Source organism: Fukomys damarensis, unplaced genomic scaffold, assembly GCF_012274545.1.
Source record: "Fukomys damarensis isolate Sample0158 unplaced genomic scaffold, DMR_v1.0_HiC HiC_scaffold_4, whole genome shotgun sequence".
In the NCBI taxonomy this organism is placed as follows: Eukaryota; Metazoa; Chordata; class Mammalia; order Rodentia; family Bathyergidae; genus Fukomys; species Fukomys damarensis.
In genome coordinates this window covers 8,191,774-8,207,743 of record NW_022900916.1, presented here as the reverse complement: position 1 = coordinate 8,207,743, position 15,970 = coordinate 8,191,774, and the positions used below count along the sequence as shown (strand labels likewise).

The 15,970-nt window shown below is 39.3% G+C and overlaps 2 protein-coding genes across 2 annotated transcripts in view; one reads left to right on the top strand and one right to left on the bottom strand.

The window, feature by feature from the left end:
• Positions 1–320: 320 nt before the first annotated feature.
• On the bottom strand, positions 321–14,241 carry Psmc2 (proteasome 26S subunit, ATPase 2). The gene is made up of 12 exons (XM_010637037.3): positions 14,041–14,241; positions 9,554–9,591; positions 8,974–9,055; positions 7,990–8,089; positions 5,672–5,803; positions 5,036–5,108; positions 4,577–4,672; positions 3,801–3,965; positions 2,699–2,786; positions 853–1,055; positions 664–760; positions 321–577 (listed from the first exon to the last, which is right to left on the bottom strand). Exons 1-12 carry the CDS (start codon positions 14,108–14,110, stop codon positions 420–422), a joined length of 1,302 nt encoding a protein of 433 aa, XP_010635339.1. The 5' UTR covers positions 14,111–14,241; the 3' UTR covers positions 321–419.
• Positions 13,798–15,970, top strand: part of Dnajc2 (DnaJ heat shock protein family (Hsp40) member C2) — a 31,497-nt gene continuing 29,324 nt past the window's right edge. Inside the window, exon 1 of the mRNA XM_010637046.3 lies at positions 13,798–13,875. The gene's annotated coding sequence lies outside the window, so the exon portion shown is untranslated. The remainder of the gene's footprint in view (positions 13,876–15,970) is intronic.

Sequence of the window (15,970 nt, the reverse complement as noted above, 5' to 3'; positions counted from 1 at the left end):
GAGCTGTTCTCACAGGGGCAGAGAAGCCTAAAAAGAACACAGCTAATGGAGCTTAGACTTGAATCCCAGCCTTGATACTACAAGAAAGTTAACTGGAAAACTGCATCTATTAAGAATGACTTGATCATCTTCACTGGGCAGATGGAAAGGTACAATGAGACATGTAGGGCAGCTGGGCAGCTGGCCTGAGGAAGCACTTTCTGTGACATGAAACCTTTAAATGGTAGTAGAAACCAGTTAACATACACCGTAACAAGCTTTTCTGTCTAATATTAGATATCACCTCATACTACAGAGAAAAGAGATCTGGAAAAAGCACACAATTTTGAAACATTTATTTGTTGTGAGGTGGTTGTTAACAAATCTATGTAAGCTCAGGACTCAAACTAAAAGTGATTTCATTTGAAAGCTTTTGGGGCTCAGTTGTATGTCATGTAGCGGGGAGTAGCACTAAATTTGGCATAAGACTTAATGACCTTATTTACAGCTTCCAAGAAATCCTTCTCAGTTGCAATTTTTCGCCGTGCCCGGATTGCAAACATACCAGCTTCTGTGCAGACACTTCTAATTTCAGCACCTGTCAAATAAAAAGAAAATAAATAGGATTAATTAAAATGGACCAAACAGACAGACCAGCAAAATAAGCAAGATCTTTCTACTCACCAGTGCTATTTGGACACAGTCGGGCTAACAATTCAAATCGGATATCTCTTTCAACACTCATTGAACGAGCATGAATCTTAAAGATGTGAGTCCGACCCTAAAAATGAAGGAATTGACAAATATTAAAATGTAAAAAACATCACAGGAAAGAAAAACTTCAAAAGTCTCTTCTAAAAATGATTTTCTTACCTCTAAATCAGGCAAGCTGAATTCAATCTTTCTATCCAATCTCCCCGGCCTCATCAGTGCTGGATCCAAAGTATCAGGTCTGTTAGTGGCCATCAGAACCTTAATGTTGCCTCGAGGGTCAAAGCCATCCAGCTGATTGATCAGTTCCAACATTGTTCTCTGCACTTCATTGTCACCGCCAGCACCATCATCAAACCGGGCCCCTGAGATGACAGAGAAGCACCTCAGAGCAGCTCCGGGACTTGAAAGTTCTGTGAGTTCAACTCACCTCCAGTGCTCCAACCCAAGCTCTGCCCTGAGACTGGCAACAGCTGCTGCACCCAAAACTCACTGGAAGGGGAATCTTTGCTGCAGGAATTCTCTATAGATTTGTTTAACACAGTCTTCTTCAAAGTGCTTTTGAAGATCTTTAAAAGTTTTTCAAATCACTCAAGAACACCAAACCCCTTTGTTGATTAATACCATACACACGGGAGCGAGGCAACAATGACGCGCAAGGGAAAGACTTCAGCTCTATCATGGTGCTTAATTACTGCAAGAAATTGTCGTGAAAAACTGCAACTGAGGATATCCTGGAAGCTGTAAATAAGGTCATTAAGTCTTAAGCCAAATTCAGTGCTATTCCCCACTACATAATAATAATAATTCTTAAAAATATTCCTTAAAATATGGCTAAACCCATAATATAGTAGAATCACACCAGCTTACTACTGAGCTAACTTGGATACACTAAAGGACTCTATTCACGTGGGCTCTCACTTCAACTCAAACAGCAAAAAGCAGAAAATAAAAGTTTAACAGCCTCCAAAAGTTTTTTTTTCATTTTTAAGTTATATAAATGTGTGTTGCTGTGTTAGTATGTTATGTACACTAAGACACAAAAATGCCCACTTTTAACAGGAGATTAAAAATACAAAAGGCAATTCTAGTATTCTCTTCCTATACCCTCAGACTCACACACCGTCCACTTTAGGAACCGTAGCTGCAGGGTATGCTGACATCAGAAGGCTTATACTAAAGATACTTTAGGAAGGACTTTAGAGCCAGATGCCGCATTATACTGTGGCCAAATTATGGTGGCTGAAAACATTGTAATGCCACAAAAATCCAAAACCAACACTGGCCAAGCAGTTTAAAACCAAGACTTTTAAGTGTCTAGTCACATTGCCGGTGTTACTTGCACCACTCTATTTTCAAGTCGGTGAGTTCATTAAATAATAACTGTGTGGACATAGGACCCTTCTGCTACTAAGAATTACTGGTCCTATAAACTATACCAACTGCCAATGCCTAGGGCAGCTCAGCACTTTCAAAGTCTTATCACATTTATTACTTCATTTGAACCTCTCAAAAACCCATAAAATAAGGCAGGCATTATAATTTCCTTTACAAAATGACCAAATGGAAGTTCAGAAGTTAGGATCTGTGAAGTCAAAAATAACATTATTTTATGTAAACTACAATAAACCATCACCACTTAAATTATACCCCACGGTCCGGGGATTTAGCTCAGTGGTGCCACCACCCGCCTCGCAAGTGCAAAGACCTGAGTTCGATCCCTGGTATAAATAAATAAATAAAATCCCAGTATTTTCTTATCACATTCTCAATGTGGGAATTTTTAGGGTGGAAATGTTTTACGTGGATGAAATTAGTATAAAAATACAGGCACTCTTCTATAATAGTTCTTAATTCTTTCATGGATTAGCCCTACTGTTTTATTGCTATGTGGCTCCAATGTGCCAGACCTTATAAAAGAGTTGGAATTAAAAATTTTTATAAGACTGGCATATCAGGAGAACTCAATACATAAGAGATCTCAGAAATCCAATTGTAAAGTCCATACCTCCAATGGCATCAATTTCATCAAAGAAGATCAGGCAGGCTTTTTTTGTTCTGGCCATTTCAAAGAGTTCACGAACCATTCGAGCTCCCTAGTAAGAAAGTTGATTTATTAACTCAGTTTTAGAACCTTTAAAAATGCAATAAAAAGTTATACAGTACTATATTTATTCAATACTTAATAGTATTCTCAACTGTTTTTTAAAAAAGCCTGAGGTATGCCACCTGTATCATCAAATTCATCTTTTTTAGCCTCAAAACAATATTAAATAATTTTAATGATTTTATATCTACCAAATAGCAGTTTAAGAAGAAGAGGTCAAGTTAACATTGTTGAGCTGGGTGTGGTGAGGCACTCCTGTAATCCCAGCACTCAGGAGGCTGAGGCAGGAGGATCACCATGAGTTTGAGGCCAGCTTAGGCTGCAAAGTGAATTCAAGGCCAGCCTGAACTAATAGTGAGACCCTAACTCAAAAACACAAACAAAACAAACATTGTGTTGAATAAATGAAAGGCACCATTCTAATTATCAAAACCCAAAGAGGAAATAAAAAGTATCCCATGCATCACTTTGAACTGAATTTTGAGCAACGAATTTCATTTGTAAATTCTGATCAGAAAATGACAATATATCCCACTCATGCGGCTTTTTCTAATTCTTATTCCAAGTATGCTAATCGTTAATAGGTTTCCGCTATAACATACACAGCCCTAGACTTAGTCCCTAAATATACAAATACATGTGTATATGTGCCCATACATGTACATAATAGACAATTTACGTTGTCATGAGGCCCCAAAGTATTATCTGTGAAATGCAATTTCATTCACCAGGCATCTCTGGGGAACGTACCTCACACCAGATTGCGCAGAAAGCCATCCTTCTGAAATGGGCATACTGATGAAAATTTTAAAGTGGCTGCCTATTTCCAAATGACCACAAGGGAAGGCTGCTGGCTTCTGGGCTTCTAAACTACTAATTAAATATTCAAAAAATTTCAGGCCTCAATCCCTTGAGGCAGAATTACATACCTATTTAATTTCATTTCTAGCATACAAACCTTTCACAGAGCTAGTATTTTTTTATTTTGACAAATTTACTTTACCTCACCGACGTATTTCTGCACCAGCTCGGACCCAATAACTCGGATGAAGCAAGCATCAGTCCTGTTGGCAACGGCCCTGGCACAGAGTGTCTTGCCTGTGCCTGGGGGACCGAACAGCAGCACACCCTTGGGAGGCTCAATGCCCAGGTTAACAAATCTCTCTGGCTGTGTGACAGAGACACAATTTTTACACTTACCACTTCTGCATGATAAGAATAAGAGCACTTCTACATCAAAAGATTGTTAGGCCCACAGTTTGTACACTTGACCTAAATAAGGAATCTGACTTATTCTAAGATATTCTAAGCTTGATTCATGTCAACACAAAAGGCAGGATGGCTTTTATAGGTACTTTTACGATTTAGTCTTGACAAAATACTTTCCTTACTTTAAAAAATAACAGCACTTAAGTACTGTCTGGTATTTAATTTCCTAGTTTTCCATTATCATCCCAAGTTTAACTTTTCCCCTCTTGATATCATTAGAACACCTACTTCCTTCTATAATAACCTGTAATATATTTAACACATTGCTAGAGGTTACATCTCAATGTCGTTTGTCAGTCTAAGTAGCAATCTTTCTTTTGGGACCATTTAATCATTTCTCCTTGCCTTTCTTCTGCAATTTACCATCTCTCCACATCTATACCATCTCAAAAATTGTCATGAAGGAAAATATTAAACCTAAAAGCTATCTAATACATAAGCATTAAACCTACACAAAAGACTACTATATCTTCATAAAAAGAAATTTAAATCCCACATTCAGCTACTTACATGAAGAAGTGGAGTTTCAACCACTTCTCGCAATTTCTCAATCTGTTCCTTACACCCACCAACATCGCTGTATGTGACATCAGGTTTTTCTTCCACCTAAGAGGGGGAAACACTGCATGACAACTAGGCAAAGGCTTTTGAATACCAGTCCATATCTAGTTCAGTAACGTGAAGGAAGGATCAGATTATAACAAAAGTTTTAGCAAAATGGAATATATTTCCTGGTGTCCTAGAACTAGTTGCTATGTCATTTGTTATGACATTAATAAGTGAGACAACTAAACTAAAGAGCTATAATAAAGACTTTGTCATCTGAAAGCTTAGTTTTAAATTTTTGGCCATCCTTTGATATACACCTATACATTAATGGTTTATTAGTTAAAAATGTTAAACTTTTTTGGGATGGATACAATTGTACTAAAAGTAAGGCCAATATTTTTCCCTCCCATAGTTTCTTACCTGCATCATGGTAACTGTTGGGTCAATCTTAGGAGGCAGGGGAATGTGAATTTGATACTTATTTCTGTCCACCCTAAAGAAGGTAAAAACAAAAACAATTCACTAACACTTTCTTTAAGGTGTCAAAGGACTCTTATGCTTAGTGTTTTATCATTAAAACCATACTTCAAACAAAATAAACAGACTTTCTAAAGTTACACAAAGAGAAACAAAGCATTGAGACTCACACTAAATCCTCAATCTACAGTGGCAACAATCTACCCTTGACCCAAGGAGAAGATGAGATTTCAAAAATTAACTGGGTGGATCATTTTGTATTCCACAGACATTAACTCACTTAATCTTTGTAACCACCCTCAAGCATTTCTTCCACTTACACCATGTTATCTTAAATAGACTGGAAGCTCAACTCCAGATCTCTACACTTGACTCCTGTTGTGACATTTGAAGCTACTCATACATAGCAATGTAGGGGTGGGAAGGGGGAAAGCTGGCAGGTAATCAGGGAGCTGATGGGGAAGATCCTCTTAGTATTCTGTGGCATGGTGCTCATTTGTTCACAGCAAAGCCATGGATGTGACTGTGACACACTATCTTTAGAGAAAGAAGCTTATTTATTGCAAAATGAAATCTTACCCAACTCTCATCCCTTCTTCAATGTCAGTAGGTGCCACCTGATCGCTGAGGTCCACCACAAACTTGGCAAACTGCTTCACATTGATAATGTACTTTGGGTCCTCCGAATCAGCATTGATGATCTTTGTACACCTAACACAGCAAAAGCCTTGGTTAAAGTAAGGCACTAAATGACTAATAATGTATTCAAGTAACCAGACTCTCTGGGGCAAGCAGCACACTAAACAGCAAGTGTAGATGAGAACTGCAAAAGCCCAGATCCCATGCTATGCTCAGCTCCAAGAGCCCACAGAAATGTACCAAGCCACATTTTCTTTTTTGTTTTTTTGTTTTTTTGTTTTTGTTTTTGTTTTGAGACAGGATCTCACTATGTAGTTGAGACTGACCTAGAACTCACTATGTAGCCCAGGCTGTCTCGAACTCACAGTGATCCTTCTGCCTCAGCCTCCCAAGTGCTGGGATTACAGGCATGCACCACCACACCCAGCTACCAAGCCACATTTTCAAATGATGCCTTCCCCTGGAAAAAAAAACCCAAATATTTCATTGGAGAGTTCTTAAATTTTCCTAATTACATTTCTTTATTAGTGATAACCCTTTATACCTTGCCTTCCTTTCCTGTAAGAACAAAGCCACATTGTCTTATATCAAATTCAATAATAAATGCTGACATTTTTTCCTAAATTGATCCTTCAACATGATCATGACTGCCATAATTCAGGCAGCTCTGATCTGAACTGACTGTCCCGATCGGTGGCTTGTACTTTTTCCAGGGGGTCTTTGATTACAATAATGCAAAGAGAGGCCTTGACTTAGCAGACCAGATGTCACTATATTACAGTTCCTTAAGGAAACTATTACAATGGTATGAAAAGTTGTGGGGCCAGGGATTTAGCTCAGTGGCACTGCACCTGCCTTGTAAGCGCAAAGTCATGAGTTCAATCCCCCATATCAAAAAAAAAAAAAAAAAAAAAAAAAAAAAGTAATACAGCTAATCTGTGGTATAGAAGTTGAAAATGCACATTACATACACCAGCAATGGGGTACTTATAAAATTACTATGTTAAAATTTAGAGAATTAATTGTTAACTATTAGCCCATGAAGAAATGCCCTGGGTACAAATTACTAAAATAAATTTTACTTTATAAAAGCTTCTTTAGGGTTGGCAAGAAATGCACCCAAGTGAAATTAAGAAAGTTATCAAAAATTACCTGAAAAAATAAGTGCTACTGTGGCCACAAAAAAAGCCAAACACTTTATGACATTCTGGGCACTCTGCACAAATCATCCACCTTTATGTATAAAATATTCTAAAGAAATTCATGAATAGGGCCAGGATTTAGCTCACTGGCACAGCACTTGCCTGGCAAGTGTGAGGTCCTAAGTTCGATCCCCAATACCAAAAAAAGGAAAAGAAATTCATGAATATAAATAAATTTCAATTTAATGAAATTAAATTTGTTGATTACTGTAATAATTTTTAATTGGTATGTACAGTACCAATTTTTTTCTTTTTTGTACCAGGATCAAACTTGGGACCTTGTTCTTGCAAGAAAGGCAGCAGAACCATTGAGTTAAATCCCCGGCTTGTACAGTACTAAATATTTATATTTGGGCAATAATTATTCAAATTAAACAACTAAACAGATTCAGACCATTTATAAAGCTTTTATTACTTTTATTAGTAAAAAGACAGATAAGAGTGGTTAGATCTATTTGTATCACTAGTGGTACAATCTACTCAATTGGACAGTCATGCATGTATTCCAGTCGACAGGATGTATTAAATTCTTTTTTTTATCGTTGTGGCTATTTTTCATTTACATGTATTCACTTCCTGTGTGAACAGGTAGAGATGAATTCATAATACCATGTGCATCATAGAATCTACAGTATCTGTCTATTGAATACAGTCAGAAATAAAAAATAGAAGGTAGGTTAAGAAAGTTGCTATAAAAGCCATCGCAACAAATGCAGAGAACACAGAAGGGCTTCTGGGGTATAAACACAGAGAGAGCTGCAAATTCAAATGCTTCGTCACTGCAGCACAACTGTGTGACAGAACTGTTTTCCACACCAGGCAAGATGCACTAAGAAGAATTATATATATCACAAAAATCAAACGGGGACTTTTTCAAAACAGTCTTTGCTTTGTTTAAGGCCACAGTCTTATTTGTGGAGGGAGAAGGTGCCAGATACTTAGGTAGAAAGTTTTATTTAGGTGGAATTTGGAATAAAAATTATTTATAAACTACTATATTATCCCTGGAAATCTAAAGAAAATACAGAGAAAATATCCACGGAGAACTGTGCCTACCTCGCAACCTGCAAAGGCTGCTCACTCTGGAGAGTCTGCTTATCTGCAGCCAAATCCCAGAGTGCTGGGGGCGCCAGGCCAGTGTCAGACTCTTTAATACCTGGGGAGAGAAACGCCACAGTTCACTGACAAGTAGCACAGTGCCCTACAACAAGCTTCCTCAACCTCAGCACGGGTAGCATTTAGGACTAAATAACTCCTTGTGGGGATTGTCCTGTGCATGGGGTAGGGGTGGGGTCAGCAGATCCCTCGCCTCTGGCCACTAGATGTCACCTGCCCTCAAACCAGGAGTCTCAAGACTGGCTCCAGATTCTGCCAAGCTGGGGTAGGGGACACACAGTTGAAAACCATTGCCCTGAAAACCAAAATTCAGTATCATTTTGACATTTTTGGAGCAGGTTAAGTACTGTAAAACTTCAGCTTGAGATCCCAAGAGGAAAAGTTTCCAACAACCAGGCAGTAGCTTTCTTATTTCAGCAGTCCTATGTGAAATCATATTTTTATTCAATAGAATATTTTAACTAGTTTATTACAGTTTACTCAACTAGGCTTTGGTTAAAGGAAATATACTGCATAGAGGGTTATTTGCTTCTTAATTACATTAAGCCTGGTTTTAAAAAGCAGTGAAATAGTTAATGAGACTCAAAGTGTGTGTGTGTGTGTGTGTGTGTGTGTGTGTGTGTGTGTGTGTGTTTCACACTGAGCTACAGCCACAGCTCTTTTTATTTTTTATTTTGAGACAGGATCTTGTGAAGCCACTAAATTGCCAAGACTGGACTTGAATTTATGATCTTCCTGCCTCAGTCTCTTGGAGTGCTGAGATTAAGGTACATCTGGCTGAGATACAATTTCTTACAGAGAGGAAGGGTAATAATATTTTAGATCTGTAATTCATAAAGTAGTCAAAACTGCATTTAAACTCTTTTAATATAATTAATGCATCACATTTAAAGAGAGGAAACTGAAATTTTAAAAAGTACATACCAGTGAGCTCATTAATTTTCTTGAGAAGTTGTTGAATGTCATCCTCAACCTGCTTGATCTGCCTAGAGTATGTGCTCTGACCCTAGGCGAGGATGATCAGTTTAATGAGAAGTTAGGACGGCAACAATTTCTTAAACATCAAATCAAACAACCAAAATTCTAACAGCCTTTTTATCCCACAGCTTGTGAAGTAAAAATGTTTCATTTTCAGAAGATTTTCTAAGCCAACTATTTCCTCCAAACAGATAACCCATCGTGCAAGATAACAAAGAAAAATAGGCCTATTTTTATGTGTTTAAACTTTCCATTTCAGAATTGTGGTTACATATTAATTACTAACATCCGTGCAAATCATTTTAAATCTATTTCAACATAGAACCACACTTTATTGAAAAACAGTATAAATACAATGGATAAGGTCAGGCATGCTGAAATAACTTCTGCTCTATTCTCAGCAGGAACTTTAGGTAGGCAACTTCAACGAAAATTATTATGAACTGCTAGAAATTCTCTTCTAATTAGTTTGGAAGGATAAAACCAAATAGTTTTTAAGATATAACATCTAATTTAAAGGACTTACATAAGTTTTCAGCAAGGCAATATCCCCCTCATCTAGAGCTGAAAGAGAAACAATACATAAGAGTTGGTGAGAACCGAGAGCTGATCAGCTTTTCTGTTCCATTCAAATTGGTTTTTGCTTCTGTCTTGTGGTACTGGAATTAAACCCAGTCTTCACACTGAACTATATCCCCAATCCTTTTTTCATTTTTCATTTTGAAATGCAATGCAGTCATTAAAAATAATAACACATGACATTGCTTACATAGAAAGCTATTCCACAAGTACCATTTTGAAAGAGGCAGGTTAAAAACAATTTTTTTAAAAATACAGAAGGTGCACATAAATTGCTATTAATTGCATCAACTGCTGCTTTCTAAATGTTAACTGGGATCTCAAGTGATTTATACTCAGTCCTCTTTAATGGATTCCTCATTTGCTGAGCTGCCTGTCTCTAAAGTTTATTTGTGACTCCCACATCAACACTCATGTGCTTTTGTAGCCATCTGTGAACACACAGAGTGCCCTCTTGTCTCCATGCTCATCCAGAGATGATGGGCAATGTGATGTCATCGACAGGGAATGTGTGAGCAGGGCAGCCTCAGCAAGCCAGTGACACTTCTGTTTTCTCTTTTATGGCCATAAAGAGACATATTATATGAATATGCAGCATTATTTATGTAACAGTAGAAGCAAGAGGGCTGGGGATTTAGCTCAGTGGTTCAGGCACCTGCCTTGCAAGCAAAAGGACCCAAGTTAGATCCCCGGTACCAAAAACAAACAAAAACAACAACAAAAAAGAGTCAAAGCAAGAAAAGCATGTTTAATTAAGTAACAGCAGCTAGACCAGTTTAGCTGCCACTGGTATACCTGGTAGGGAACAGCAGGAAATTAGGCACACAGTTGGAGGTCTGGGGCCTTGGTGAGGCAACCCAGAATGCCGAAAGTTCCCAAAGGCCATGGCATGGCTTATCATATAGCGGAACCGGATGTGAGGAAGAATTAGCTAAGACACAGAGAAAAGACTCGTACCTGAGGCCAGAGAGAGGTCACACAAACCTCACATAGGATGGTGACAGTGAAAAGAGAAAGCAAAGGCTGGGGGAAAGACCTCAGAGGAGGAATGTATAGCACATGGCAACTGACTATTCGCGTGGAGCCGAGGGTAAGAAGAATCAAACACTATACCCAGGCTTTGTCCTGGGTACCTTGGAGGAAGGTGGCACCTTCTTGTGGAAGCAGAAAAGTCACAGAGAAACTGTTGGAAGAGGGAGACACCAGTAACATTTGGAACTTGAACTGCAGAAAATGTAACATAGCAGACATGGCTGCTACCTTTTGAAAGGCCTGCTTACAAGTCCAGCCCCTGAAAATCCCTTCTGGGAGAGTTTCCACCGTTCCCAAAACTGCTAAAGAGTAGTTCACTGAGCCTAAACTATAAAACAGCTTGGTTTATGCCTAACACCTGTTTTCCTTCTGAGACTCTAAAATCTGGGTATGTGTTAGGCAGAGCCTGCCCACATGAGGAGCTCTCAGCTATAACTGAGTCTCTAACAAACTTCCCTCGGTGGTAATATTTTACACGTCAAAAATTACGGTGGGGGCCAGGCGTGGTAGTGCGCGCCTGTAATCCCAGCACTTGGGAGGCTGAGGCAGGAGGTTAATTGTGAGTTCGAGACCAGCCTGAGCTACATAGTTCCAGGTCAGTCTCAACTACATAGTGAGACCCTAGCTCAAAACAAACAAACAAACAAACAAAAATTATGGTGGGAAAAATCAGGCGCATCCTGTGTAATTCTACCAGAAGACAAACTTTGGAAATTTCTCCTGGATTTGCCCTGGACTTCGTCTCATGTCGCTTGTCTGGTCTTTGATGGTTTTGCTTTGTGCCCTTTTGCTGTAACAAATCACAGTCATGAGGCTAACTGTACGCTAACTCCTGTGGCTCCTAACAAATTAGTGAATCTGGGAGTAGTCACAAAACAGCACATCTCAGTGCAACAACCTAGAAGGCTCTAGAGTTCAGGTGTCGGCATGAAGTAAAAAAAAATTGATTAGCGAACCATATTGGAGAATAGACAGTCCAAAATGAGAATAGATGAAATTATCATAAACAAACCTTTACAAAAACCATGTGAGGATGTTATGAAGAGAAGATACATTTAAAGAAGTGTCATGTAAGAGAATCAAGGGAGAGCTACGTTAATGTCAAAAACACAAAGATCCAGATTTGAGGAAATACTAAAGATCTGGGAATTAAGAAAACACTAATCAGTTTCAACATATTTCCAGGCACAGAAACCAAACTGCAAGGGAATTTATACATGAAGTAAGCAGTGAAGTAATGGACACAGTGGACAGAATAGTAATAACAGCTACCATTTACTGAAATATTCACTGTATGAGACACTGATTAGAGACAAATATATTCACAGAAATGCTACTTAATCATATCTACGCTTATAAAGTGAATAGTTATTTTCACGTCACACGAGAAAAAAAAAGTGATCTGACCATTATTACACAGCTAATAAGAAGTAAAGTCAAGTTTCAGACTTCGGTCTTCTTAACTCCCAAGCCCATCTTTTAGCCACTTTTAGGTAGCAAAAGAAAAAAAAAATGGGTTGTAGTTTGATTTTCCAAACTGACTGTGTTTTGAAGATAAAATGAATGGGAAGTACCTTACCCAGTTTTTTTGTGACTTATTTGAACAACACTGGCAGCCTACAGACAGAAAGAGACAAGAAACAAAGGCATTCTCAAAATTAAAGAGGGGAAGAGCCAAAAGTGCAACAAGCAAAGACAGGGATGCTAAATGTGCTGTGGCAAAATACAATGGTCTGAGCTAGGAAACGATAGACAACAGACTGAAGGACAGATAGACAGACAGGGCAGGTTAAGGTTTGGTGGTAACAAAGACAGCAGAGCAAAAAGGTGGAATGGGAGGAAAAATGGGAAGTTTGATATTTTAGAAGTGAAGTAGCTTCCTTCAACAAGATAGACTAATAGTGATCCCTCCTTTGTGACAACAGTGCAGCAATGCTGGAAATCAACAGAAGTGAAGTGATCAAAGATCATTAACATAACTGAAGACATTTAAAATGACACCACAAAACAAAAAAACAGGGGGCCAAAACAACACGGGGATCAAACAACCTGGGGGCTAAACCTGAAAAGGTCATGTATTTTTTATTCCAGGTAACCCTGGGAAAACTATTTGATCTCTTTGAATGTTAGTTTCATCATTTGAAAAATTGAGATACAATTAGTTTTACCTTCGCAGTGTTTCTATAAAGATCAATTAAGACAGAGATGAAGCACACACATTTCTAAGTAATTATCATTGTACCCAAGAAATACATTTATTAATAACTTTACACAGTAGCATACCCAGACAAACACAGATCAAATACTAAATTTCTGGGACTAAAGCTTTGCTACAGGTACTGGGTACCCTTGAGGTTTTCAGTGTTCTAAAACACTTTTCGGGAAATAAGATTGGGTTGAAGACAGAGAGGAAATCCTCTTTCTTTGAGGAGAGGATGTAAGTGGTGAAGGAAGTATGGTGCTAAGAGAGGTTTAAATTATTAAAAGAAAGATAAAGTAAAGGCAAAGATATTTTTAAAACACTAGCCACAGTTTGCTTATAAGGAGCAAAAGGAGAAAATGGCATAAAGATGAGACTACAAAAGGTGTTATTAGGGAGAAATCTTGTCCAAAAGTGGTGGGTACACCTCAGGCACACTGTGAGTGAAAATACATTAACAAGTATGTGAGGAGTAATTTGGCACTGTCAAAACTACAGCTCCACTTGTAGAATTTACCTCACACTCCACGTGGTAAAAGTCACATAAACAAGGTGCTTCATAAAGGTGAGAGACTGGAGAAATCTACATGCTCCTCAATGGCTGATTAAATACTGTATTATTGTACACCCATAAAACTGGATAATATGCAGATACAAAGAAACAGATTACATAACGACATAAAATGATTTCCAAAATAAATTAAGATTTTAAAAAATGTTGAGGTATGTATAAGAAGGCTACATTTATGTAAAAATGTCTAGTGTAATGGAAAATGGCAACAGGAGCCGCCAGTGCGGTGAAGCTGCAGGCTAGATCAAGGACAGGAGGCTTTTTGAATGTCACCTTCTCTGATCTTGAGTTTTGAACCATGTGAACGTACTATCTAGTCAAACACGTAATTTTAGTCAGCTCTGTCCGAGGTCTGGCTATGCAGTGACGGACCAAGCGCGCTGGGCGCGAGGAGTGGACGAGGCTCAGGAAGCAGCAGCGCCAGGAGAGAGAGGAGACCTAACTTCAAGGCCGACGGCTGCGAAAGGTAAAAACTCCAATTGGGAGCAGAGGAGCACAGGGCTGGAGTGGGATGAGGGGGAGAGAGCGGACAGACCCGGGACGGCTGTCCGGGGAAATCTCTAGCGTCGCAACCAGACGGAGCCCGAGCCAGGCGAGAACCCAGCTCCGCGCTCGGGCCGTGCCAACTGACCTCGGATGGGCTTGTCGTCCTTCTCATCCTCTTTGGTTTTCCGTTGATCGGCGCCGAGGTAATCCGGCATTTTAGGAGATGAGAGCGCTTCAGCTCTTTGGTGATTACACAGCACCTTGCTCGCTTCCGAGGTTGCCTTCCCTTTTCCCTTCCCCACCGGAAGTAGAAACCGGCTTGGCCTCTTCCCACTGTGCCCGAGAGGCGGAAGCGCTCCGTGGGACTTGCAGACTCCCAGGTCCGGCGTAGGAAGGTTCCCGCTGTCAACAGGAAGGAATGCTCGCTCCACCCCGACCTTCACGGTCTCAGATCGCTGGAGAGCCCTGATTAGTAAATTCCCTGAGCAGCCCTGGCTCAGTCGATGAGTTTAAATCCTAGTTTAATCATTTATTTACTGTGAAATATTGGGCAGCTTGGATAATCTCTTGAATTTTAATTTGTCCTTCACCGCACAGGGTTGGGAAGGCATTAACACTTTGTGAAATGGCAGGTGTTTCGGCACAAGGCCCGGAGACTAGAGCTACAAATCAAGTGACGGTAACATCTCTCCTAAGGAGTTAATATCCGGAGTATACACAAAACTACAACGCAATTGCAACAAAACAGTATGACTTTAGAGATGAGCAAAGAAAAAAACCCAAAGAAATAAAGGAAAAGATGGGTAAAAAGCCTGAATAGACATTTCTCCAAAGAAGACATACAAATGGAAGAGAGAAAAGGGGAGGTAAAAAGAAGATGTGTTGCGTTCAGGTACCAACTCCGACGATGAATACAGTCATTATGTGCTGCAGACGTGGACTAACAGGTTTATATGTCGATCCATAAATACTGGGGGCACAAGAGATACACAGACAGCCATCTAGCACATAAAAGATGTTCAACGTTTTTAAGAAACTACAAATCAAAGCTATCTTATACTATTAGGATGGCTACTATCTGAAAAGAAAACGAGATGAAATACCTAGTGTGGATAAGGAAAAGTAGAATGTGTGCGCCATTAGTAAAAATGTAAAATGATGTGATGGTTGAAAAGTATGGTTCCTCAAAAAATAAAATAAAAACAGAAGTACTATATGATCTAGCAATTCCATATATACACATGTATATCCTATGATATTGTGAGCAGGATCTCAGATAATTTGTACACACAGGTTCATAGGTATATTATTCATAGTAGCGGTTACAGTAACCAAACCCCAGAGTCCTGTAATTGGAAATATCTTGAGAGGGAAAAAATACCTTAATTCTCTTAGATCAGGGTAAAAATTTTGCTGCCATTGGAACAAAACCTAACACTCTATTCTCTTCTCCAAATGAGTATCAGAAGGCATAATGCAGGTAAATTAGCACTAGCACGACAAATGTTAGCTGTTCCTTTTATTGTTATGGTAAACCCACAAGCATCACAGGAATACATCCATAATTAGGGATGTATATACACACAGGGATGTATCATCGATAGTAGTTCCAACGCGACTCTTCATTTTTTCACGTATACAAATACATCTGCTGGAAAATTTAAGTAGGTGGAGACAGCTACATAAAGTAATAGAAATTTTAAAATAAAATATGAAAGGAGCTGATTTCACTGATTGTGTTGGGGATTAACCCAGATCTTCGCTCACGCGAACTTATTTTGTTTTATTTTTGAGCTGCTTTTATTAATTCTCTTCTACATAACCACTTTGGAAAAGAGAGAAACTGGACAGGAGTTTTCTTCCCACGGGAACCGACGACCCTAGGAACCGTTCCTTCGTACACCTTTATCTGCAGTCGGATCCGAGTCAGTGGCGGAACCCGGCCGCCTCACACGTTGGCGCGTAAGGTGGGGGTGAGATTGGCGGCCGCACCACGAAAGACCCATCCCGGAAGTGCTTACGAGTCGTCTCCACGCGCCGGTTCCTGGGCGTCGGAACTCCTAGGCGCGAGGCTC

What these genes read in the sequence shown, in the direction of transcription:
- Psmc2 (XM_010637037.3), bottom strand. Translation starts at nt 14,110, where the DNA reads ATGCCGGATTACCTCGGCGCCGATCAACGGAAAACCAAAGAGGATGAG. An exon ending in CAGCCTTTGCAGGTTGCGAG is followed by an intron (nt 5,804 to 7,989) that starts GTAGGCACAGTT and finishes TTGCTGTGTTAG; the next exon opens with GTGTACAAAGATCATCAATG. An exon ending in TTGAAACTCCACTTCTTCAT is followed by an intron (nt 3,966 to 4,576) that starts GTAAGTAGCTGA and finishes TCTGTCACACAG; the next exon opens with CCAGAGAGATTTGTTAACCT.